Here is a 25,217-nt window from a genome sequence, read left to right as displayed (position 1 = left end):
CAAGTACAACGATATAGGCTAGATATCAGGAAAAAGTTTTTCACAGTCAGAGTAGTTCAGCAGTGGAATAGGCTGCCTAAGGAGGTGGTGAGCTCCCCCTCACTGGCAGTCTTCAAGCAAAGGTTGGATACACACTTTTCTTGGATGCTTTAGGATGCTTTGGGATGATCCTGTGTTGAGCAGGGGGTTGGACTAGATGGCCTGTGTGGCCCCTTCCAACTCTATGATTCTATGATTCTAACTGGAATAAGTGAGCCTTTTCATAAAGAGAATCAACACAGAAAGGCCAAAGAAAAACTTCTCTCTCTAAGCACCACTCGCACACTCAATACTGCGACTGGTCCCTGATAGAAAGACCAGTGCATCTTGCAAAAAAAAAAGAGTGGATTGCAGTTATAAAGGTGGCTAGATATCTAATAGGAACTTTTGCCACTAAAATTGCCATCCATCCGTCATCCAAAGCTGGTTAAAGTAAAGGTAAAGGTATCCCCTGTGCAAGCACCGAGTCATGCCTGACCCTTGGGGTGACGCCCTCTAGCGTTTTCATGGCAGACTCAATACGGGGTGGTTTGCCAGTGCCTTCCCCAGTCATAACCGTTTACCCCCCAGCAAGCAAGCCGGGTACTCATTTTACCGACCTCGGAAGGATGGAAGGCTGAGTCAACCCTGAGCCGTCTGCTGGGATCGAACTCCCAGCCTCATGGGCAAAGCTTTCAGACTGCATGACTGCTGCCTTACCACTCTGCGCCACAAGAGGCTCTCCAAAGCTGGTTACATGGCTCTAAACTGAGCAGGAGACAATCCCGACCAGGGGTGGCTAAGCTGTGGCTCTGCAGATGTCCATGGGCTACAGTTCCCATGAGTCTGGCAGGGGTTCATGGGAATTGTAGTCCACGGACATCTGGAGAGCCATCGTTTGGCCACCCTGGCCTAGATTCTGGCTCATTCCAGAATCTCACTGCACATTTTCAGAGCAGAAAACATTTAATCTTGAGTTTGGATTCTGTGCCTGCCTTACACACCATTCTTTTTCCGCCAGTGTTTTTCTTCTGCAGCTATAATTTTAAAAAATGCACTTGGGGTAGAACGTCACTTGTGGCATGTTTGATGTGGCATACAAAGTTTTTAAAAAATTACACAATTGCCCTATCACAGCTGCAGTGTAGCATCCAGAAAGCGCCTTCCATTTAAATCTTCATGCATGCATTATGGCCTTAGTTCGTTGAATTAAAGGGAGCAGAAAGGAACGCTAAAACAGACCAGATCTATTTTGAAACAGCCAAGCAGCTGCCAAGCCCTATTTCCCATATGTAGCTGAGCACTACAGATATTCTGCTGTGTCATCAGCCACTGTGAAAAATAGGAAAGAGTCACACAGTCTCATAATATAGGAACACCTGTTGAGTGTACAGAAGACATTGGCCCAGGCATTGCAAGCTGTGATCAAGCCAATTGCCTCCTCTCCAATGCCCCTTTCAAGTCAATATCAGCTGAGAACTAATCTCACACAGCTCCTTTTAAGTTTCCTTCCTGTCATTTTAATTTTTTTTAATTCAGCGATCTGAGACTAGCTGTAGACTCATATCAATAGACTCATCCTACTTGTAAAGAAAAATATAAAATTTAAAAAAATGAGGGCAAAGTGGAGTTTGCAGACTGATGAAGGGGTGTGTGAGGATCTTCAGTTGCCCAGGAAAGCCACCCTTTGACTTGAACCAAAAGATTTCTTTTATTAAGCAAGTACACTCAGGCATTGTTGAAACTCAGGCAAGTAGCATGAGATACAACATATAACTCCGGACCCCACCCCATGGGAACCTAGGAAAGCAGGAAGACATGAAACAGTCTCAACAATCAGGTAGGGGGATCCCAAGGTTGTATTCTGGAGGGGAATGAGGAGAGAGATACAATGCAGGAAGGAGCATCAGGGTAATAAATGAACATCAGGGCCAATCAGGTTCAGAGCAATTACAGATCTTACAGATCTTACCTAAATAAACAATCCAAAATCATGGCAGAAACTACAGGGTTCTGAAAGGAGGAGAATCATAATATTTTAATATATTCTTTCTGGTGAGTCAGGGCAGGTTACGACAATCAAGCTTACATAAATAAGATAAAATCAATATAGAAAATTAAATTAAATTAATTTAAATCATTAAGTCTTTCAAAAATATTGCCCAATTTTTAATAGAATCACCTTATAGAGTTGGAAGGGTTCATGAGGGTCATCTAGTCCAACCCCCTGCACAGTGCAGGAACTCACAACTACTGCCCACCCACGGTGACCCCAATTTCATGCCCAAATGATCCCTTCACCAAAAATCTCCAGAATCCAGCCTGGCCTGGAGGGAATTTACCTACCCACAGTGGCAATTAGCAATTCCCTGGGAATTCAAGGAAGGGCCACAAGAGACAAACTCTGGCACATCTCTTCCTGCCCACCCACTCACAGTCTGCCTAAGCTCATAAAATCAGTATTTATGTCAGATGACTATCTAGCCTCTGCTTAAAAATGTCCAAAGAAGGAGAACTCATCACCCGAAGAAGCCTTTTCCACTGACGAACCCCTCTAACTATTTTTCCCGATGTGCAGAAATGCCCTTAATATTTACAGCCTTCCACTCTAGCTGCTCAAGGACCAACTGTCAGATAGAGCAAAAGGAGGTCATAAGACTGTTTCGATATTTTGTGGATTTCAGTCGAGAGGTCAGCACTTCCACTTGCCGTTTTGGCCTCAACCAAAGGCATGGTGGAATAGCTCCATTTTACAAGCCCTGCAGAACTGATTAAGGTCTCACAGGGCACTGATCACATTCCAGGCTGGTGGAACTGATTGAGGCCTATTCAAACTTCTTGGATGGCAGAACGACCTTGACATGGGCAGGGAAGTGACTTTCAAAGGGTGACAAAAGGGCAGCAAGGGCAGGGGAAGTCTCTAGCCTTTTGAATCACCTGTGGCTTGGAAGTGAAACAAGAGAAAAATTGACACAATAGCACTCTCAGAAAACCTGGGGAAACAGCAACCAGAAAGTGAACTGAGTGCTGAAGGGCAGAAAATATATGCAGAATGACAAAGACGACGCAATGGACATGTTCAGTGAAAGCAAGGGAAAACATCGATGCGTAATAGGCCTACTATTCACAGGTGGGCAGTTGTTCCTGTTTGGAGGTGAACCAATCTTCTGGGCCTGCAGAAAGCAAGCTACAGTAACTTTGGCTTCCACAGAGTGTGAATCTATAGCAGGGTGGCAGGGTGGGAGCACCCCAGACTGGCTTTCCAGCTGCTGGCAGGGACTCACAGCAACTGTAGTCCATAGACATCTGGGGAGCCACAGTTTGGCCACCACTGCTAAATATAGCATTTGCTGAAGCATGTAGAGAACTGTTGTTGCCAGAGCAGTGACTAAGGGATTTTGGAGTCGATGAACAAAAGCCAACGCAACTTAAAAAGGACAACCAGAGCTGCATTAAGATGACTCAATCAGAAAAATGGCTGCCCACACTAAGCACACTGGGGTGAAATTTCACTTAGTGCAAGACTTGAAAAGAGCATAAGACAGGGCCCTGTTCAAGAGAAAAGATGTGGATAACATCAAACCAAGCCTCTACCAAGAGGCAGATCTGGAAAATTACGAGATAAGCTGGAAATTGAGGACTCTTGCATGCAATCTTAAAAAGGGGTGCTGGATTACCAAAACTCTCCACGCAGGAGGGAAGGGATTAAGAGAATTCTCCCTCTTGAGTAAACTTGGGCCCCCATCCTCTTATTGGTTAGGTGTGGATCCTCTTGGCTTGGTCATGGCTTGCCTTCTGTTTTTTCATCTTACGCAATACGATATACGATACGATAACATTCATTGTATATAGCCCAAGGCCATTACAAAGCACAATTAAAGCAATACAAAGTACAAATACAAATAAAACAATAATTCTCCAATATTACATACATAAAATTGTAAACATGGGCTACTGAGTTATAGTAAGGAAAAAAAAGTGTATCAAGGTGGAAACTCCTGTAAAAATGCTTTGGCTCAGATCTTCCTGGCGGCCAGAGCAAAAAGTGCCACCCGATATGAAATATAGGAGTCGGCATCTGATAACAGATAGGTGATTTTGTCAAAATCAGAAGTGGGGTATGATTTCAGTAATAACTTAGCAAGGAATTTGCCCCTGGGTTCGGAGTGCAGGGGACAAGCCAAAACATAGTGGGGCAGGTCCTCCACAGATGGATTTCCACATATACACAGTCATTGGGCTGTGGGTATTTGGAGATATCGCCCAAAGAGGCATTTTATGCAGAACCTCTCTTCTTCTCTCTTACCTGGGCTTGAAACTATAGCCAGCTAACCTTTGGGAAGTTAATCTGGTCACAATAAGTAAAATGTACCTCCATGACTATGCTGTGTAAGATGTGCTTCTCCTTTTGTAAGTCAAACTTCTTTCTCGTTACCCCCTGTTTGCACAGCATTTCCCCTTAACCGGGGAAGGGCCAGGATCAGGGATGCTGCATCAGGCTTCTGTGCATCCGGGAAGGTGAACTGCAGCGAGGAAGCCCAAAATAGGAGGTGAAATGACTGGTCTCAGCCATTGCCCCATAAAACGTACTCCCTGCTCCTTGGGACTTCAAAGGCACACCCTGCCCCCCTTTTGCCGTTCACTACGTAGAGCCTGATCCAAACCAGAGCGGTGCTTGCTAGAAAGCCAGGCCTGTGAGCTGCACCGCTTCACCCCCGAAACTCTGTCCAAGAAGAGGGAGGCACCCTGTCCACACCCTGTGCTCCTGGCAGTCGAGGAATGACGCTCATGCCAGGCTTTCGGGCACCAGATCCGGATGAGAGTTCAGGGTGGTGGACTGAAGGTTCAAGTCTCCACACCACTACAAAGCACACTAGACCTTACAGGGCTGTCGTGCAGACAGAGGAAGGAAAAAGCACGCTGCCCTGAGCAGTCTGGAGAGAAGGCAGGGGACAAAGAAGTGCCAGCCAAAGGAACTGTGACACTGAAAAAGTACACCAGGCCGAGCTGAAATTAAAAAGTCACAAAAATCCCGAGGCCATGAACAGCTGTTTTTCATACAACAGTTTGTGGGATATATAATTAAAGGTCAAACTGGTGTTATTTGTTTGTAGTTCTAAAAAGAGCCAGGTGCTGGTTTGGGCTAAACATTGGGGCCCGCCCTCCCCACTTTAGACACGAACAGATCCACCCCCTATCCTTTCTCAGGGATGTAGCTAAGCTGGCATCGAGAGAATCCATGGTAATGTGTCTGCAGGATCGCCAGGCTTCAGGTGGGGCAGGGGTGGGCAAACTGTGGCCCTCCAGATGCCCATGGACTACAATTCCCAAGAGCAAATGCTGGCAGGGGCTCATGGGAATTGTAGTCCATGGACATCTGGAGAGCCACAGTTTGCCCACCCCTGAGGTGGGGCCTGAGGATCTCCTGGAATCACAGCTGATCTCCATAGAGGGGTCAGTTCCCCAGGGCAGGAGGGACCAGCGGCTCATAGGGATTGCAGTTCATGGACATCTGGAGCTTCACAGTTTGGCCACCCCTGCTCTAGGGCATCACATCCCTTCCTTTCCCAGGCTCCGCTGCCAAATCTCAGGAACCCTAAAAAGGTGGCATTACTCAACAGATAAATGCCACTTGATATCCAAGCAACAATGGTGTGTGTGTGCTGGGGGATTATTCACAGTGGGAAAGAGAGATGCTCTTTGCGCATGCTCAAAAGACACGGTTGCCAGCACGAACTGCACCAAAGGGAAGTGGCTCTCTCCACCAATTTATGGCATACCAAGAGGAGCGTGGGCTCAGAAGGGTGAGCCAAGGAGACAGACTCATTCAAACCCAGCGGCAACATCCGCACTCCCGATCCTCACACAATATGGAATACATTTGAGGACTACAGTCCAACACCTACTTCCTTGGGATAATCCCCGCGGAAATGAAGAGTCACTTCCTGAATAAATATGCATCCAGTCTTCATTGCATGTGGGCAGGTTAGAGTCGTTCCTGGCACACATCTCTATAGCACGGGTCCCCAACTCTTCTAAGCCTGAAGGCACCATTGGAATTCGGATGCGGCAGGGAGGCAGCTTTGACCAAAGCAAGATTTTTAAAAATCTGCACAGCCAAATAAGCCTCCAGGAGTTCGTCAGACGTTGCACTGAGCAAAACCTTCCAACTTAGAATCATAGAATCACAGAATCATAGAGTTGGAAGGGGCCATTCAAGCCATCTTGTCCAATCCCCTGCCCTACGCAGGATCAGCCCTAAGCTTAGGTCCTCCCACTTTCTAAAAACACTTGGGTGTGTCCCAGGAAAGGCATTGCTGGGTGCTGCGGTGCCCCTTGGCACCCTGTTGGGGACCCCAGCCTATGGACACAGGCCTTGCAGTGAAAGAACCATCTGGGAAATATATATCAGTCTAAGCCACAGGAAATCACAAGGAGCTTTTAAAATATCCCGGTCCATTTTTAACACAAGAAGCCTACTATTCAGAGCGGGTTGGCCTCCTCTCAGCTTTGACGAACACTGAAATGGGCCTGCTGCACTGATACCGCAGGAGCTTCTATAAAAAGAACAGGATTGCGCCTAGTTGCATTTCTCAGTGTTTCTCCTCCCCATAACCAGGGAGGAGGAATGTTGCAAAACACACGGGGAGAGGCTTTCCCCGTGGCATCCTTCGGGGAGCAAACAGGTTCAAAGTTGCCTAAAAATGGCCAAGCGGACTGGAAGGGCCACATTCCAGGCAGGCCAGAGTTGCTGCATTGGACAGAGACTGGCACAGCAGGAAGAATTTCGCTAGGCACCGCTTGTCCGACCACTCCGGCTCTTAGAAGAGAAAAGCTTGTTCATTCAACCAGCAAAGCTCTAAGCTCCCTGACAGAGGAGGTGGCCCACTGTGCTTCTGCAAGATGCCCTTCCCATAGCTTCCTAACCTGCTGGGTAAATCCCACCTCTTCCCTCCATCCCCTCCATGCCAAGCAAGTCAATCACCTTGAAGTAGCAAATCAGCACAGCAATGCTCTCTCAAGGAGGGTGCCTGTTGCATCTCTGCAGATGCCTGATGCCTCATGTTCAAGTTTCACAGGTTGTGTTCAAGTTTCACAGGCTACTCTTTGGGCAAGCTTGCATTCTCCACCTTCCTTCCTCTCCTGGGGGAAACCTCATGACTTAGGAAGGCTTTGGTCTGCCCTCAAAGCAAATCCCCCCCCCTCCTCCCAGTTTGGTCCTCACAATCACAATTTGTGGAGGATAATTTCCCCGTGAGGCATACACACTGAAGAATACATTCCAGTGCACTGAGGGGGTTACATCTGAGTAAACAAGCAGAGTGTTAGGCCCTGAGTTGCCAAATACTACCCCCCCACACACACACACATACACACATACACACACAAACACATTCATTCTTTAGAACTGGAACATCTGATTGTTCAAATAGATTTATGAATGAGGGAGGAAAAAAACCCTTTAGCCCCACCTTTAGAAACCTGCAATTGGCTGAGAAGCAGACTTAGCCAGTCCCTCCCCTTGTGGGCAGGAGGTGAGGAAAAGTAATAAGCCGAGTATATAGCCCCATCTCAATGGCCAGGTCTGTGTGAGGCTGGTGTGTGTCTCTCTCCGGCAGGGCTAGTTCAACTGGCAGTGCTCTTTCATCCCGGCTTTGGCAGCTGCACCAAAGAGCCAGAACTGGAGACGGCCTTGCCGGCTTTGGGTCTGGGGCTGCAAGCGGTTTTGCTTTCACTTGGCTGGGCTGTGCAACACATCACTGGAGATCACTTCTTGGTCTATAGGAAGCTTTTCCACCATGGGACCACGAGCGGCACGTCCATCTCTCTCTGTCGACGGCTCCGCAGCCAGGAGCAAAAGCCACCCACTTTTGTAGGAAGGGGAACGGACTTGGCCAGGTGGCTCTTTGAAACACATGGTTGTCGCTGGGCTGGCTGGCAGCTGGAGGACAGGCTCGGCGTAGCAGCCCGGACTGCTATGGGTCGGCGAGAGCCGCTCTGTAGTTTAGCGGTTTGGTTCCCGCTGGTGCTCTTCCTGCTGGGTGGGTCGGCTCAGAGACACCGGGGCCCAGCCGTGCGTGTGGACAGCCATCGCTGGAAGGCCGGGGGCAACAGGCAGGCCCGGAGCTACCACCACCTGGAAGGGGACATCCGCTGGAGGCGGCTCTACTCCTCCACCCACTTCTTCCTACACATTGACAGCAACGGCAAAGTTGAAGGGACCCGTTGGAAGAAGTGCCCGTACAGTAAGTAGTGCTTGCTGCTCAAAGGGAAAGGCAAGTTTCTCGGCCTCGTTGTCACAAAGCTGTGACTGACAAGATGCCAGGAGAACAAGTAGGGACTCTACAGTTGGAGGGCCTCTTTGAGTCCTGGAAACTGGTGGCAGCAGCTGATTACAAGAGGGAACGAATGCATTCCTGCATGGGCGCATTTTTTGACAATGCCCTTTCACATTTCAGAGCTCAGCATCCCAAACAGATTTTGAAACTGAACGCTGAGTGCTGACCTATTACTTGGCAGCCTTAGGGCCCTAGCTCCCGCCAGCCCTTATGGGTTCCAATGCTACGGTGGAAAATATATCCTTTTCGAAAAAGGGAACTCAGATTCCAAGTAAAAAGAAATCTAAAATTAATCCCAGCCCCCTTCAGCTGATCTCGCTTATCCTGACTTTATGCAACATTTGGATCACATTGCTATGCCAACCTCTTGGCAGGAGAGTCAGCTGGGTGTTTTGCTTCTTCCTGGGCAGGCACAGTAGCCAGCCGTTGGTTCTGGCTCTGCTAATTCAAAAGAAAGAATTGGTAAGGCTAGCAAAATGGGGGGCAGGCTCAGGATGCCATGGAAACAGCCCCCCACCCTCACCCCGAGGCTGCTGTTTTCTCTATGTCTGTAGCCTGTTAGCCGGAATGCTGGGAGATCTTCAGGGCCCACCTGGAGGTTGGCAACCCTAGGGGGAACAGGGGCCCAAAATTCTGAGGTCCTACAAAAAGTCAGGCTTTGCAAAGGAGCCGGGAAGACCTGCCGGGTTCCACGGCTACCTCCCTCACAAGACCATATTGGAAGAAATGGGTGTGCCCACGGAAGCTGAGACCCAGGATGACACTTGGTTGGTCTTCCAGGGCCCCGCCTTGCTTCACAGTCCCAAGGAGCTACTCCTCTCTCTGACACAAGTTCCCTTCTCTTAAGAACTGGGCACTTTTGCAGTGTTACTTGTAGAAAATGAAGGTGCTCAATTTCACAAAGATGCTAAACTGTGTTGTCCAAGCAGTACAGCCCACGTTTGGTAAATAGATATACTTAATTTTTCTCCCAATTTTCAACCCCCTTCCCCAGAAACCCAAGAAAAATGGTGCCCCCTCCCCACAGCATACAAATTTCTAGCTTTACTCTTACTGACCTTTAAGGGTTGTTATTAAGATGACTGTAGAAGAAAGATGATAAGATAAAATGATGAGTGGCGTACAGAAGGCAGACAGAAATATCGCTCTTATAACAACGTAATTCATGGTCACCTCATGAAACTGATTAGTGGCAAATTCAGAACCAAGTTATTCCTTCCCACCTTATGCAAATAGATATTGCCACAGCATAAAGAGTAGCCACCAGTTTAGGGGGCTTTAAAAGAACAGAGGCTATTGGCTAAAAGGAACCTCCATGTTCAGAAGCAATATACCCCTCAATATCAGTGGCTGGTGAGAGTAATGGCTCCTTGACCTCTTGTAAGCTTTCCAGAGCCTGGACAGTGTAAGAAACAGGATGCTGGACTGATTGGACCTTTGGTCTGATCCGGAGAGACTCTCCTGACATTCTTCGTGGGTGATAAATAAACATTAAGATTTTTAATGTTGGTGTTATTAGCTCAGGTTACAAGAAGATGCAAATTTATTTCTCTATGGGACACAGCAGGGCATCTTTTGCGCATTTCTGTCAAGCAAAGGAGTGCCTTCTGCTGAATTTTAGTTTGCTTTTATAAATTTAAAGGGCAACGCTCAAACCTGCTTGAATGTGCGTTTGAAGGCCCCGTGCCTTCATTGCCCCAACTCCGAGCTAAACAAAAACAAAGCAATATAAGCACGCATCCTTAATTTGAATAATTTAGACATGAGTCAGAGTTTGCTTGTTTTGGCTTGAGTTACCATGGCAAGAATAAATGGAGCCTCCATTCACAGAGGCAGTATACCTGTGGACGCTTGGGATAATCTGCCCGGAGTCAGACCTGAACAGGAGCAAATACACCTGGACATGAATTAGGAAGTCTGGCAGCTAGCCTGAGCCCTGTTCTGCTGATTCTTGGCATTCCTCATGGACAACTCCTGGCAATTTTGGGGCAGAGGGATGGTATCGAGGGCATTTCAGCCAGGAGTCAAGGAAGTCAATGGCCACCTGGTGGGGGGTTACCCTCAACAGGCATAAAGGGACAGAGAAAGTGCTTTTCTCATGGAAGCAAAGCCTAGCCCTAAATTCCACCTTGCAAGCCATCAGGGATTGTCTCTAAAGTTGTCACTTCCAAACTGCACCCAGAGAAACATGCAAGAAATGAATGTGTTAAACAGATGAAAATGCCTGGGAGCTCAAAGCACTCATCGTCACCTAAGGGGTGACCGGTGCTTCTCTGCAGGAGTCTTTGCTCTGGACTTGCTTTCCAGACTCCTTGGGAGACAGGGTGCTGGTTCTGCCACGTTTCTGTATATAAGTGGACCATGCGTTAAGCCTATTGCTGTCAGCGGGCTCACAACAGAGTAACTCTGTTTAGGATTGCAGTGCCAAAGTAGATGTGGCAAGTCACCTGTTTTGGGAGGAAACTGTCCATTCGGTCTGAGCTTGACCCTCAGCCACCCACCCTGCCAAAACAGGACTGACTTCTTTTCAGTCCAGTGGCATCTCCAGAACAGTGCCTCATGCAGATCCACAACGGGCAGGCTCTTCCAAGGTCAGGCTGCTTTTGGCTGTGAAAGACCAGGGACCAGAGTCACAAGAAACGTCAGTTTTAATTCACAAAAGCCCTGGTGTCCCAGATAGCAGGCATTTGGGTGTTCTTGGGGTGGCTACACGGCTGACTTCCAAGCCAGGACTCAACTTGGATAACATGCACAAGCAAACCACAGAGAAGAAGTGAGATGGTTGTGGCACACAAGATGATGTGCCACACTGCCTATTGTTCTGACGTGATCAGACACCTCTGCCTAAGAAGTGTGTGTGGGGGGGGGGTCATGGAAGGTCCCAGTGGCACACCTTGGAGGTGCACATGACCTCTTGCTCCCTGTGCCCACAATAACGGGTAGCACATGCATTCAAAAGAAGCTTCCCATGCCCGTTTGAAGGGCATAAGCACCACAGAGGAACTTAAGCACAGCAATTCTAAAGGTCTACCGCAGGGATTCCTGACCTGGCGCCCACTGATTTATTTCTGGGTCCCCGGCAAAACGGGTTGGGGGTCATGCCCAGCAGGGCTTCTGATTGGCCACTGGAGAGACCAAAATAGCATTATTTCAGGGCTTTATCATCTTCTCCTCTTCCTTGTGCAATTTTAAAAACTGCCGCGCTTCTCCCCTGCACATGGGCTTCCTCTAGGCGGGTGGTTCCCCCTCCTGCAGCAGCTGTCTTGTTGTTCTGCCCCCCCCCCCCAAAAAAAAAGGTGCCCACAGTTTGCAAAGTGGATTTGAGCGATTCTTGGAGTAGTTACCAGCAATATCGACTCGGGGATCTAAACCTCTGTTTCTAGTTCTAGGAGGCAACATCAGGGGAAGGCCTCGGCCTCTCTTCCCTGTTGTTGGCTCTCCAGAGGAACCAGTTCGAACTCTATGTGAGAGAGGATGCTGGACTAGATGGACCCTCACTGGTCTGATCCAGCAGGACTCTGTATTTGTTCTTTTGAAGCCTTCTATCTTTATGTCCTATTATTGGCCCTCCAGAGGAACTGGTTGGCCACTGTGCGAAGCAGAAAGCTAGACTAGATGGACCCTCACTGGTCTGATCCAGCTGGGCTCTCCTGCGGTTCTTAATTTAAGAATCTTAAAGGCCACAGACCCCTGGACAGCAACACGGGTGGATGTTTCTTTTGGCCCTCAAAGTACAGAAAGAATCCACTCCTTATCCCCGAGGCCCCCAAACAAACAGGAGTGATTAGCCATTGAGGGCTTCTACCCAGCAATGCTGTGCTTTCCCATCCAAGTTTTAACCCGGTGTGACTGTGCTTAACAGCCAAAGATTAAGCTGGCCTGGGTGGTATTTCTAACAGATGCATATAAACCATATTTTGCTGCTAACAAACGTGATCCAATAAATCCTGCTCTGGGAGATTTTTGACCTGCTGTCCCACTGTCAAAGCTGGCTGAAGTGTCGGCAGAGTGTGGACTTCTTCTTCAGTGTCACTTTCCTCCCCCCTCCGCAGGCATCGTGGAGATCCGCTCGGTGCACGTGGGCGTCGTTGCGATCCGATCCGTCCACAGCGGCTTCTACTTGGCCATGAACAGAAAGGGCAAAATCTACGGGACGGTAACACGGCACCTTTATTCATGCCACTGGGAAGGGCCAGAGGGGCTGGGGGGGTTGGGTTGCCAAGTCTGGGTTGGGAAATTCCTGGAGACCTGAGAGGGTGGGGCTTGTGAAGGGGAGGGAACTTGGTGGGGTACACCTGACAGAGCCCACCCTCCAAAGAAGCCATGTCGTTTAGGGAAGCCTATGGCTGTATTCTGGAGGTCAGCTGCTGTTCTGGGAGATGGACAGCTTCTCCCGGGAGGGAGCCCCTTGTGAAATTTTCTTTTGGTTAGGAAAATATTATGTATTAACCGGCAAAAGGCCCTTGTGCGTTGACACCCCCCCTTTTTTCTCTGTTTTCCATGCCCCTCCTTTAGAAAGTATACAGCCCCAACTGCAAATTTATGGAGCGCATCGAAGAGAACGGCTTCAACACCTATGCCTCCCTGCGCTGGCACCACCAGGGGCGCCAGATGTTCCTCTCCCTCAACGGCAAGGGCGTCCCCCGGCTGGGCACGAAGACCTATCGGCAGCACCTCTCCACCCACTTCCTCCCCATGCTCGTCTCCTGACATGGTCGCTCCCCCATACTGGACTATTTTATGACATGCGTATTTAATTTTATTCCCCTATTTATTATTTTTGTAAAAAAAGAAAAGGAAAACAGGGTGTTAAGCATAAAGGAATAAAGCCAGTCCTGAACGGTACGACGCTGCATTTGCATACTTTCTTGGAGGCTGGTCTTAACGCCCAAATTTTCCCATCTCTGCGCTGAATCAGGATTGCCTGGTCACATGGGGAGATGGTCTCTGAAGCCAGACCCTTGACTTGGATTTTCCTTTCCTCGAGGACAAGCCGACGTCATAGCTGGAGCGTCCTCCGGGACTGATGGAAGGAAGTCCTGTTTGGTTTCATGGCTGAGTTTACAATGCAATGAAGGTTAGTTTTGGAACAACTGAAACATTTTCGGTTGTTACCTCTAATGAAAGCTGTATGTAAAACCCCAGCTCTTCACCTTTAGTCACTCTGTGTATCGCATGGAGAACTGGAATCCAAGATGGATCTCAGGGAGAGTCATCCTAGGGTGGTTTGCATCATAATTAAATATGGATCCACACATAGCTAAAAGAATAAAACCCAATTAAAACATTAAATTGAGAGATGCTCATAAATCATAACCCACCGTCATTGTTGGCCACCATTAGTTGACCAGTACAACTGCCTCTCACTTTCAGGGGAAGAGTTTGTGGAGTTTACAGAGGAGGAGCACCAATTCCCTGTTGTTCTGCTGATCGTTCATTCGTTGGCCCCAATCCAGCGCTTGGTGGAAGAGCTCTGTTTTGCAGGCCCTTCAGAACTGCAAGAGCTCCTGCAGGACCTGCAGCTCGTGCCACCAGGTTAGTGGAACCTTCCAAACCTCATGCCTCCTTCCACGTCCATCATAGCGAAGAGCCTCCCATTATAGGAAAACCCAGATGAATATTTATTACCCCATAGTACAGTGGCACTCCTGCTGGATCAACCACACAGAGCAGTCTTGAGCTTCTCTTGGGCCACGCCCTCCATCTGGGACAGTTGGGTTGGTGCCCTGTAGAGCATAGGCACCAGTCCCCCTGCCTTGGTGGCCAGGTAGGACCTCTGTTTTGAAGCAGAGGAGGTGATGGAACAGCCCCTGTGCTCCAGCCAGCAGGCCAGCAATTGTCTTCCCCAGCAGATTACAGGGACAGATTACAGGGGCAGATCAGATTACAGCTGTAATCAGGGGCAGATTACACCTGAGGAACTCCTAGGTGGAACAATGGGCAGCATGCACCATACTCTTGGAAGCACAGCTATGGGCAAAGACCTCAGACCTACACCAGAATTGAGGAGTGATTAGGCTAAAGTCGGACTTCAGGGGCACCTCCAAGACAACGAAGTTTTATTCTGGGCAGAAGCTTTTGTGTGCAGCCAAACTTCATCAGACACACGAAAGCTTATGCCTTAAATAGCCAGTTTGGTGTAGTGGTTAGGAGTGCGGACTTCTAATCTGGCATGCCAGGTTCGATTCTGCGCTCCCCCACATGCAGCCAGCTGGTCTTTGTTGGTCTTAGAGGTGCCCCTGGACTCAAACTGTGTTCTGCGGCGTCAGTCAAACGTGGTGACCCATCTGAATTAGGGTTGGGCTCTTCGGCAGTCGTAGTGGCCGTTCCAGCCCGAAGCAGCGAGCACCTCGGTGTGGGGGGGAGGCGGTGCTGGTGAGCTAGTTGGCACCCGCATGCAGGCACAGAGCTCTGTCCCGTGGTGCCCGCTGCTTTGGGCTGCAATGGCTGCTTCAGCAGCCGAAGTGCCGAACCCTAATCTGAATCTATCTTCGACGGTCACCTTTTTCAACTTTTTTACTGTTGAGAACGCCCGGAAACATCCTGCAGGCCTTGAGAAGTGGCATGATCATGCAGAATAGGGTTGGGAAGCAGAGCTGTGGACATGCCCAAGCGGGACCCCTCCCCTCCAAGCCCAGCAATGGTCATTTTGAAGGGGTTTTGTAAAAATCAAAATGACTATATATATATATATAGTTATATAACCCAACATTTAAAAAAAAATATATAAAAAACTAATTAACCCTCACTGATTTGGGAAACCCTTCCAGGACCATCAAGAGGCCGCAGGATTCCATGAAACCCTGCTTGAGAAAGCCTGGACTAGGGACTCAGGTTCGAATCCTCACTTTGCCATGGAACCTCGCCTGGTGGCATTGGGACAGTCTAACTCCCTCCGACCTACCTGACAGGGTTGTTGCGTGGATACAACGGAGGAGTCCCTTCTGGGGGAAAGAAGTCGGATAAAACTTCTCGCTTCTTTCTTCAGTATCCAGCATTCTAATCAATGTTTCAAGTCTTTCTGGTGCAGCCTGATTTTTAGGAATGGAAACCAACCGAGAATCTCAGGACAGCTGAGAGACAAATCAGGTTCTGGTGGTCCCAACCTTTGCTTGGGACTCAAAGCGCTCACTGTATCTGCACAACTACCCTGCCAGGTAGGTCAGGCGGAGGGGGATGACTGTCCTAAGGCAACCCAGCCAGCTTGCATGGCAGAGTGATGAGCTGAACCTCTGAGAACCTGGGGAAAACCAAGAGACCAATCAGCTGATGTTGGCCCAGCCTTTGCTATGCTGACAAACAGCCCAGAGGCCAAATGCCAGCTCCCTTTAATGGGTGGCTTAATGGGACACCATTTGCCAGGTGGTGTTATTTACCTCCATACCCTGGAAATATTTGGCTGCCCATTTCCACACGTGCAGCTTCTCTTAAAGGGACAGGAGACTTTTTTCACCCCCAGGCCTGCTGGCAACTCCACGTGCCGTGGGACCCTTTGTCGCCCAGATTTCGGAAGACTCCCATGGCACCTTCTTCAAGAATAGTTTACACCAGGGGTAGTCAAACTGCGGCCCTCCAGACGTCCATGGACTACAATTCCCAGAAGCCCCCTGCCAGCAAATGCTGGCAAATGCTGGCAGGGGGCTCATGGGAATTGTAGTCCATGGACATCTGGAGAGCCGCAGTTTGACTACCTCTGGTTTACACGGACTTCACCTACAGGCATGTGAGCACACACCCCTGGGGTGAAATCCTGTACCCTTTGATTCAGGTGGGTCACGGAGTTCAAGCAGCGTCAAGGAGCACCTCGAAGACCAACAAAGTTTAATTCCGGGTTGAAGCTTTCGTGTGCGTGCACGTTCTTTGAAAACTCCATCTTTGTTCCCAGGGCCTTGGAGTAAGCTGCTACTCTCAGCCTTCACCTGACACACGCCCTGCATCCTAGATACATCACTGGCCCACCTTACAGGGCTCTTGTTAGAGGCCCTTTGAACAACAGCCATGCAAACAGCATGATTACAACGCTGGTCTTCTAAAGCAGGTCAGACCCATTAGCCGGCTTATTATAGGAGCAACCCTAAAGCAGCCCGAGGAAGTGACTCACCCAGGGACGTTTCAGGCCGGCCTTCAGCCAGTCTTCCGTCCCTCACCGACCTCTGATAGAAGCTGCACCTAATGGCTGCCTCTGTGACCCACATAAAGGGCTGGTTCATTAAATCCATCCATCTTAAGTGCTCTTCCCTCCCCAAGCAGTTCCCCTCTTGAGGGCACATCCTGTTTGTTTACATCCAGGCTCCCCAGGAAATGCCCCAGCCCAAGAGCCTGCCTCTCTGGCCCAGCCCCAGTTTTCTCCACCCAGGCAGAGACCTGCCAACCTTTCGAGCTACCACCTGGCTGGAATTTGACCAGCCCCACCAGTTATTGCCTAGCGAGGGTCGAAAACCAGGAAAGGGACAACAGAGCCACAGGCAACTGGGGAGAGGGGTCAGGCGACAATTCCCTATGGGTCTCCTCCCGCTCCGGTTGCAGGGGTGCAATAGCGAGCCTTTGGGAGACACAACTATTGCTGCATTTCTTGTAGGGGAGGGGCATGAGCCCTCCAGTGCACTGGACACAGATGAAAACCGGCCTGTGAATAGGGTTGGCTGGAGAGTACCCAACCGAGGCCAGGCCTCAGAATTCAACTCACCTGGAGAAAATGGCTGCTTTGGAAGGGGGGACTCTGTGGCCCCCTCCCTCCTTAAACCCCGCCCTCAGGATCCAGCCCCTAAATCTTCAGCCATTTTCCAACCCAGAGCCGGCACCCCCACCTCCAGAAACGGGTTTGTTAGCCTTGCAGGCGCACTTAACCTGGTCTTTATTCTTGCCCCCTGATAGTAATTACGATCTAGTAATTATAACGCTCCTGGGACTATGTCTAGGGTTGATTTTTTTCTAAACATTCAAATGTGTGATAGATTGCCCAAAGGGGGCTCAACATGGTGTCCTGCGAGTGTTGGTTTCATTTTTCTCCCACTGCTCCTTCCTGTGCTTTTTATAAACTAAGCTGTTCTCTGTGTACATCTGTGTGTGACTCCGCCTCTTGTGGCAGCCATTTTGTGGTTGGGCCCACCACCCCTTTGTCAGAATTCCAGAGGCACCAACAATCTCCAAAATGTTGGGGACTGCTGGCCTAAATTTAAATTGGGGGCTCACTTCTCACGGGTGGCTTCAACATGGGCAAAACCAGAACCTGGATGACACAGGAGAATGACAGGATATTAGTGACTGAAGGTAGGCTTTACATTAAAAAAAAAAATACCACCCCTCCATTCTTGTTGTTCTGTTTTTCCTGTTTGCAGGAAATATTTGACCACAGGGGGGACGGGAGCACCGCGAAATGCGACCCTCCACATGCAGTTCAAAATGATACCCTCCATTCTCCCTCCTCGTTTCCTGGCATCTGTGATTCAGGAGTACCCGACTCCGGCAGAATGTTTAAGGATTTCAGCCATGCTGCTGGAATGGAGGCCAGCCCAGAGGAACTTTCTACAGGCGATTCCCTTCAAGCAGCCCTGCAGAATTCAATACAAAATAATTTTGCAGAATTGCCACTCTGGGGATGAGTGCCATCACCAATGCCAAGGGATTGTTGACCTTTCCTCAGCCTGCCTTTCCAAGTGGCACTTGGACACCACAAAGGAGGGATGTTCGCTACAAACTGAACTGCCTACCAACCAACCGTTTCAATGGAGACCAGCTGCTTGGGCCACTGTCTTTCCCTCGACACCTTATAGGAGCCCTTGTAGCTCCACTGTTGTTATACTTCCCCCCCTTTTCCTCCTTTGTGTCGCCTTTCCGGAGATGCCAGCCTCCAGGTTAGACCAGGGGATCCTCTGGAACAGACTTTCTCAACCCTTTTTACTGTTGAGAGACCCCTGAAACATTCAAAAACCTCATAGGAAAAGCATCTGGATTATGAGAAGAATCCAAACTACAGGCTCTGGTAGGTATAAAAGGGAAGCAGCAACAGCCTAAATCAGGGGTAGTCAAACTGCGGCCCTCCAGATGTCCATGGTCTACAATTCCCATGAGCCCCTGCCAGCAAATGCTGGCAGGGGCTCATGGGAATTGTAGTCCATGGACATCTGGAGGGCCGCAGTTTGACTACCTCTGGCCTAAAGGTTGTCCCCGCTACTTCTTTACAAATCCACAGTCCAGACATTAATATATTTCTGGCCAAAAATCAATGGTTACCTTTAAGCAAAGTTTGTACGATCCCATAAAGATAGTAAAGTTATTTCAAATTGCAACATACCCAATAACCTACCTTTTTCCTCCCCCAAAATATTTAACACAACAAATTCCCCCCCAAAGCAGCCCTCCATAAAGAAAACCAACCAGCTACAAAAGCTCTTTGCCACAGATCTTAAGAACCAAGAAGTGAAAATTAGCCCTAAGTGGAGTGTAGACATCCCATGAAAAGATAATAATCCCTTCAGCAGGCTGTCACGAGGTTCCTTCCCCAGAGATCATCCCAGCAGATAATTTCAAGAGGGGTTTGCTGTGGCTTCATGGGACACCTCAGCCCCCATTAAGTGAAAACCCCAGATGTGCACCCATGTCAGTCTGTAACAGAAAAGAAAAACACAGCCTCGTAGAACCTAAAGACTAACAGAATGTATTCTGGCATAAGTCTCCAGCAGAGCAATGATTGTGGGGTTTTAAAGCAGGGCCATTTGAAGCATGGCCCAATCTAGGAATCAATGCACTCAGAATGGGAGAGGCTCTCCCAACAGGTGCTGGCGGAAAGTGCTGTTAAGTGGCCACCAAATGGGGTGGCCAAACTGGGGCCCTGGGGGCTCATGGGAATTGTAGTCCATGGACATGTGGAGAGCCACAGTTCGACCATCCCTGCTAGGTTTTTTGAGACAGAGACTAACAGAGGTGGCTCACCATTGCCTTCCTCTGCACAAGAACCCCTGACTTCCTTGGTACTCTCCCCTCCAAGTATTCACTGCTTGGCTTCCAAAATCTGACAAGTTCAGACCACCCGGGTCAGGGCATCTAAATGTGGTTAGAAGAGCCGGAACTAGAACAGGGTGACATGAGGAAAGGAGATACAGCAGGCAATTAAGCCGGTATGGTGGAAGTAATTAACATCTGCAAAGACATGTGAATGCAATAAATAAGGAAGTATTGGTCTCAGCACAACAGCATGGATATATATATCTGACGTTATAAAAATGACAATGTTCCAAAAGGCAGCGGGAAAACATTTTAATCTTCCAGAACATTTGTTGATGATCTGAAAGTTACAGTTCCCTTACAAGTCTGAGGAGATCTGATAACCATCTTTAATTATTTAAAAAGGCTGCCATGTAGAGGATGGAGCAGAGTTGTTCTCTCTTGCCCCAAAGGGACAGACCAGAATGAATGGGATGAAATTAATGCAAAGGAAATTCTGTCTAAACCTCCAGAAGAAGCTCCTGACAGTCAGAGCGGTTTCTCAGTGGAACAGGCTTCCTCGGGAGGTGGTGGGTTCTCCATTTTGGAGATTTTTAAACAGAGGCTAGATAGCCATCTGACGGAGAGGCTGATTCTGTGAAGGTTCAAAGGCGTGGCAGGTTACAGTGGATGAGCGATAGGGTTGTGAGTGTCCTGCATAGTGCCAGGGGTTGGACTAGATGACCCATGAGGTCCCTTCCAACTCTATGATTCTAAATATACTTCAGATACACTTCAGACAGCTTGGGGGGTTAAGAGTGGCGGCTTCTATCTGGTGAGCTGGGTTTGCTCCTCCTCTTCCTGCAGCCAGCTGGGTGACCCTCTCAGCCCCACCTACCTTGCAGTGGGAAAGGAAGAACAGGGTATAAAAACCAGTTCTTCTTTGTCTCCCACTTGTACTAAAACACTCAAGACTATGAGCCAGGCTTAGTGGCCACCTGGGATTCCTAATTCACTAGAGGTGCTAACCTAGAGCTTGCATTTCCCACCCCTTGCCGAATGCGCCAATTTAGTTTATCTGCTTCTCATTCCATTCTGTACCAGGTTTCACATTATGCCTCTTTAACAAAACCTCCCACCCCAAAGTGGGTTCTCCTTCCAACTTTTCAGAGTGTCGCTGGACTCTTGGTTTTATTCTTTTAAACAGTCCTACACAACATGTCGAGACAAGGTTTAACCTCCAAGAAGTGTTCTAGAGCAAGGGTCCCCAAGCTTTTTGAGATTTGGGGTACATTTGCAGTTCCAATGCAGCATGGTGTCATGAACGCCAAATGGCTCCTGCAGCTTCCCTTCAGCAGAGAGCCTTATGTGGTGGTAGCAGCTGCTACGAAAAGGTTTTTAGAACTCTACACAACCAATCAAATCTCCACTGGCCAATCAGAAGCCTTGCTGGGCAAAAGCTCTACCTGATCCCCCCTACCTTCTGAAAACAGTTGGGGGGAGTCTGGAAAAGTGTGAGCCCCCCCCCCATTCTACAGGTTGACCGTAGATAACCTTCCCATGGAATCAACAGGTGGGAAGAGCGTTCCACTCAAAGGGGAGTAGGAGGAAGATCCACAAACTCCTCTGCTGTGCTTCATCTGCCATTCTTACTCCTGGCAAAACTCCTTCCCTTTCTGTTGCTGTAAGGGCGAAGAAGCAGAAGGCCCCCCCCTGAATGCCATTTATTGCTCTGGCTCACTTTGAGCAGCGCACTCCATGCTCCTGCAGAAGAATCCAGCGGGCTGCACCTTTCAGATGTTGAAACTGGTCAGAGAACGGGCTTTGAGAACACCAAGACAGCAGCAGCAAACTTGGCTTCCAGGCGCTGGACCTGCTTAAGCAATCCCAGCGACCCAGTTCCCTCGGCACCTGTACCTGCATGTGGGGAAAATGCTATGGGGACTTGAGATACGCTGTGCCAGATTGCTCATCAAGGCACGAAAGAAACAGGCTTTCCTGGCGGATGGTCAGCAGGCGCATTCCAGAGAATTCTGTGCCTCCCGATTGCTTCACAAACAATTTAGTTCAGTTTCTACAGATGAGTCACTGCACGGAGTGCCCAGACTGTGGCTCTCCAGATGTCCATGGCAGGGGCTCATGGGAAATGTAGCCCAAGGACATCTGGAGAGCCACAGTCTGGCCACTGCTGCCGTAGGGGAAGGCAGTATCTAGCCCCAAGACTGTGGGATCGGGCTAAGAGTGGTCTAGAATCAGACTCAGAAGACCTTTATTGGCATACCAGAGCCCGGCCCCATTTTTATCCCATTCTTTGAAAACCTCCCATCATAACCGCAAGCATTTCACTCATGGGGGAGGCTACAAAGGCTGACTCATCCAGGGTCACCCACAGTGGCATGGGGATTTGCCCCAGTATTTTTCCTCCTTTCACCACAGAGTACTCTGAAGCCCTTCCTCCCGATCCTGGAGACAGACAGATGGCCGCTGAATCTGGATGTTTCCTTGGGCCGCCAACCATTGCGATGACTTTCCGCTGTGCTCGCACCACTGCTGAAGCCGCCGGAGTTAGGGATGCTGGGCTGCATTGTGTGGCCCCAAATACAGTTAGTGAAGCAGCATCCTCCTGAAGCAGCCAGACCATAACTGTGCAGCTGATGCAGCCCTGCAAAGCAAGTCGAGCCACACGCTACTGCAGTGGCCGGAGAGTGGTGGCTTCATTCGCCCCTCCACCTCCACACAGCCAGCTGGGTGACCTTGGGCTTGTCTCAGCCCTGTTAGAAGCTGCTCTAACAGAGTATGAATCTCAGGGCTCTCTCAGGCTCACCTCCCTCACAGGGTGTCTGTTGTGGGGAGATGAAATTGAAGGCGAATGTAAGCCACTTGAAGAAGAAGAATTGGTTCTTATATGCTGCTTTTCTCTACCCGAAGGAGTCTCAAAGCAGCTTCCAATCTCCTTTCCTTTCCTCTCCCCACAAGAGACAACCTGTGAAGGAGGTGAGGCTGAGGGAGCCCTGATATTCCTGCTCGGTCAGAACAGTTTTATCAGTGCCGTGGCGAGCCCAAGGTCACCCAGCTGGCTGCATGTGGAGGAGGAGCGCAGAATCGAACCCGGCATGCCTGATTAGAAGTCCGCACTCCTAACCACTACACCAAACCGGCTCTCTGTTGCCTCAATAGGAAACAATAGCTCAGCCTGGAATATGTAGTATGTACTACTACTAGTCACACCCTTAGTAAATACTCTAGGTCAGGGAGTGGCCAAACTGTGGCTCTCCAAGTGTCGATGGACTACAATTCCCATGAGCCCCTGCCAGGATATCAGCAGGGGCTCATGGTGGTTGTAGTCCATGGACATCTGGAGAGCCTGTTTAGCCACCCCTGCCTAGGTACTGTAGCCAACCTGCATGGGAGCTATACTGAAAAGCCCGTCTGAAATATAAAAGCTTTCTGTGAGATTGGTAGATTAAAATATGAAAATAAGCATCTTTTAAATCGGGTATTACAAACCTCAGTCAGGGAAGAAAGCAAAACCATTCTGAACTCAAGCTTTTAAGATCCAAAATGCTATCATGGATCCTCTTTTTGTCTACTAAGGAAAATCTTGAGTGGAAACCATCAGAGCCCCTGGGATAGCCCCCCCCCCCCCCAGTGGTAACTAGGTGACAAGGGGCCGGGACCACAAACTCTAGCCTTGATCCTTTTTTTTGGGGGGGGGGGTCTCATCCACAGTGTACTCTTTTCTTTGGCAAACTGAAACGGTCACTAAAGGCCTGTGAAGGCCTGCTGGTGGAACCACCTCTGACCCCTACACCTATATAAAGAGTTGGAAGGGACCTCCAGGGTCATCTAGTCCAACCCCCTGGCACAATGCAGGAACTCAGAACTACCTGCCTACCCACAGTGACCCCAATTTCATGCCTAAATGATCCTGCCTCCCCCCCCCACACCATATGTGGAAATTAAGTGCAGAGGAAGAGTATAATTTTCCTGCCCTAAGTGTCCAATCAAGTGGCCCGCTCTCTCTATTGTGAGGTGTGTCTTGGAGGCTGGGTTTTGCCGTACCAGAGCTGCGAGGTCAGATAAGCCCTCCGAGATAGAAAATGCCGCTAAACCAGAGAGATGCTCAGCATGCGGTCTTCTGGACAGTTGTCCAAACTAGCTGTGTCAATATCAAGGGCTCCTGCCATTCCTCGTATTAGTGGCGGTCTCCATTTCGAGATACCATGGATTGCTTACCTTATCATCGTGCAATGGGGCTGAAATGCAATGAAGGGCTTTTTCTTCTGTTTTTCGGTACGAGATGTGGAACGGAACCATCGCAGAACGGCCCTCTGCGCAGCCCCTTGTACTGCGGGCGTGATATTCCACCAACTTAAGTAAGGTGGGGTGAAGTGATGGAGTGGGCCTGCTAGTTGCCATGTCAAAGGGACCCCCCCCCCCTTCCCCAAGTCCAATGGTAGAGGCTGTCTGGCAGGGATGCTAGGCTGGTCTTCATCTACCTCGGAGAAGGAAGCTGTAAATGAGGGTAAGGGACGGAATATGAGGAAGAACCAAAACAATATGGCGAGTTGGGAGCGGACTCTGTCTCGTCTGTGTTTTGACCTCTTGTGCTTCTCTGCAGGAGGTTCTGTGAGATAGGACCGTAGCAGAGATCCTGGGGAAGGTGAACACGGCCGTCTAGTGTCTCCAGGGTGATCGAACAAGCCTTCTTTGGAGGAAGCAGGGAAGCTGGTACCAAGCGGACTGAAGGGGTGCAGAATGCAGTTTGACAGGCGGAGCCGGAGGAGTCAGGCCCAAGCCCGTCGATCCTGAGCTTGGAAGCATTTGAGATGCAACAGGGGAGGACAGATGCAACAGGGGAAGATGCAACAGGGGAGGACAGATGCAACAGGGGAAGATGCAACAGGGGAGGAAGTTGAGATGCAACTTCCAGGGGGCAGTTTTTAGTCTAGAGCAGCTTTCTTCAACCTTTTGACCATGGAGGTGCACTGGCATTTTTTCAGGCTTTGAGGTACCAGGAAGTGATGTCAGCTGGCCACGCCTCCCTGCCACACCACCTGCAAGCGAGAGGAGCCTTGGCTGGAAAAGGCTTCAGTGGCGAGGGGCCCTTCGCTCCCCACCCCCTCCAGGCCCATCACTGACCACTCCGGGAGGGGCTGGGCTAACATGCCCAACTCAATAATAATAATAATAATAATAATGTTTTATAACCCGCTTTTCACTGCCCAATCTCAAAGTGGCTTACTATCACCTTCCCTTCCTCTCCCTACAGCAGACGTCCTGTGAGGAAGGGAGGGGCTCAGAGTGACTGGCCCAAGGTTACCTAGCTGGTTGCATGTGGAGGAGCGGGGAATCAAACCCAACTCTCCACATTAGAAGCTGCCGCACTTCACCACTCCATCTGACTGGCTCCAGACGGTAGTTTTGTTTTGTTAAAATCAAAACCTTTTTCTTTCCTTTTTGCTCAGGGCCAGAAATGGCAGGCCCAGGGTGGGAGGGCTCTTCTCAGACACCATTTGCACAATCCTCCGGCCGTGGGTACCACTGAGGGGCCTTGCAAGTACCATACGGTGCCGCGGCACTGCGGTTGGGAAACCCTGGTCTAGAAGCTCTACCTGATCAAGCCTTTGGGGTTAAGTGGTGGCAAATCAGACAAGCTCCAACATTATGGACTTCTGAACCTGAGCTACTGGATATCACAGCGAGCCGTCTTCGTTCCAGACTTGGAACACTTTGTGAATCATGCCTGGGACGCTATAATCAAGGACCATAAGCACAAACAGTCCAGGAAGGGGATGGAGGGGCTTTCCTCCCGACAAAGAGAGACTTCCAAAGCCTGCACAATCTATCTCTGAGGAACAGGAGTTAGTCCGTCTTTCCTTTTTCTGAAATGACGAATAAACAACGGCGCATGCTATAAACGTTTCCTACCTTTGC

The 25,217-nt window shown here is 49.5% G+C and overlaps 1 protein-coding gene and 1 long non-coding RNA gene across 3 annotated transcripts; one reads left to right on the top strand and one right to left on the bottom strand.

The window, feature by feature from the left end:
- The first annotated feature begins 7,639 nt into the window (after nt 1–7,639).
- FGF22 (fibroblast growth factor 22) lies at nt 7,640–13,165 on the top strand. Its single transcript, XM_077331926.1, has 3 exons — nt 7,640–8,264; nt 12,410–12,513; nt 12,873–13,165. The coding sequence occupies exons 1-3, from the start codon at nt 7,997–7,999 to the stop codon at nt 13,065–13,067; spliced, it is 567 nt and encodes a 188-aa protein (XP_077188041.1). The 5' UTR covers nt 7,640–7,996; the 3' UTR covers nt 13,068–13,165.
- LOC143834948 (uncharacterized) lies at nt 13,066–19,428 on the bottom strand. Of its 2 annotated transcripts, none has more exons than XR_013229935.1 (3): nt 19,290–19,428; nt 13,511–13,617; nt 13,066–13,412 (listed from the first exon to the last, which is right to left on the bottom strand). It is a non-coding gene; the product is annotated as an uncharacterized LOC143834948 (long non-coding RNA). The 2 variants fall into 2 exon arrangements; XR_013229936.1 differs by lacking the exon at nt 19,290–19,428 and adding an exon at nt 16,459–16,532.
- Between the last annotated feature and the right edge of the window lie 5,789 nt (nt 19,429–25,217).

This window comes from Paroedura picta, chromosome 4 (assembly GCF_049243985.1).
Source record: "Paroedura picta isolate Pp20150507F chromosome 4, Ppicta_v3.0, whole genome shotgun sequence".
In the NCBI taxonomy this organism is placed as follows: Eukaryota; Metazoa; Chordata; class Lepidosauria; order Squamata; family Gekkonidae; genus Paroedura; species Paroedura picta.
Note: the sequence above shows the minus strand (reverse complement) of the source record. Positions and strands in the feature narration are given on the sequence as shown.

Excerpts from the sequence above, each read along its gene's own strand:
- FGF22 (XM_077331926.1), top strand. The coding sequence starts at position 7,997 with ATGGGTCGGCGAGAGCCGCTCTGTAGTTTAGCGGTTTGGTTCCCGCTG. Across the intron at positions 8,265-12,409 it reads TTGGAAGAAGTGCCCGTACA|GCATCGTGGAGATCCGCTCG; the intron begins GTAAGTAGTGCT and ends CCCCCTCCGCAG. Across the intron at positions 12,514-12,872 it reads AGGGCAAAATCTACGGGACG|AAAGTATACAGCCCCAACTG; the intron begins GTAACACGGCAC and ends CCCCTCCTTTAG.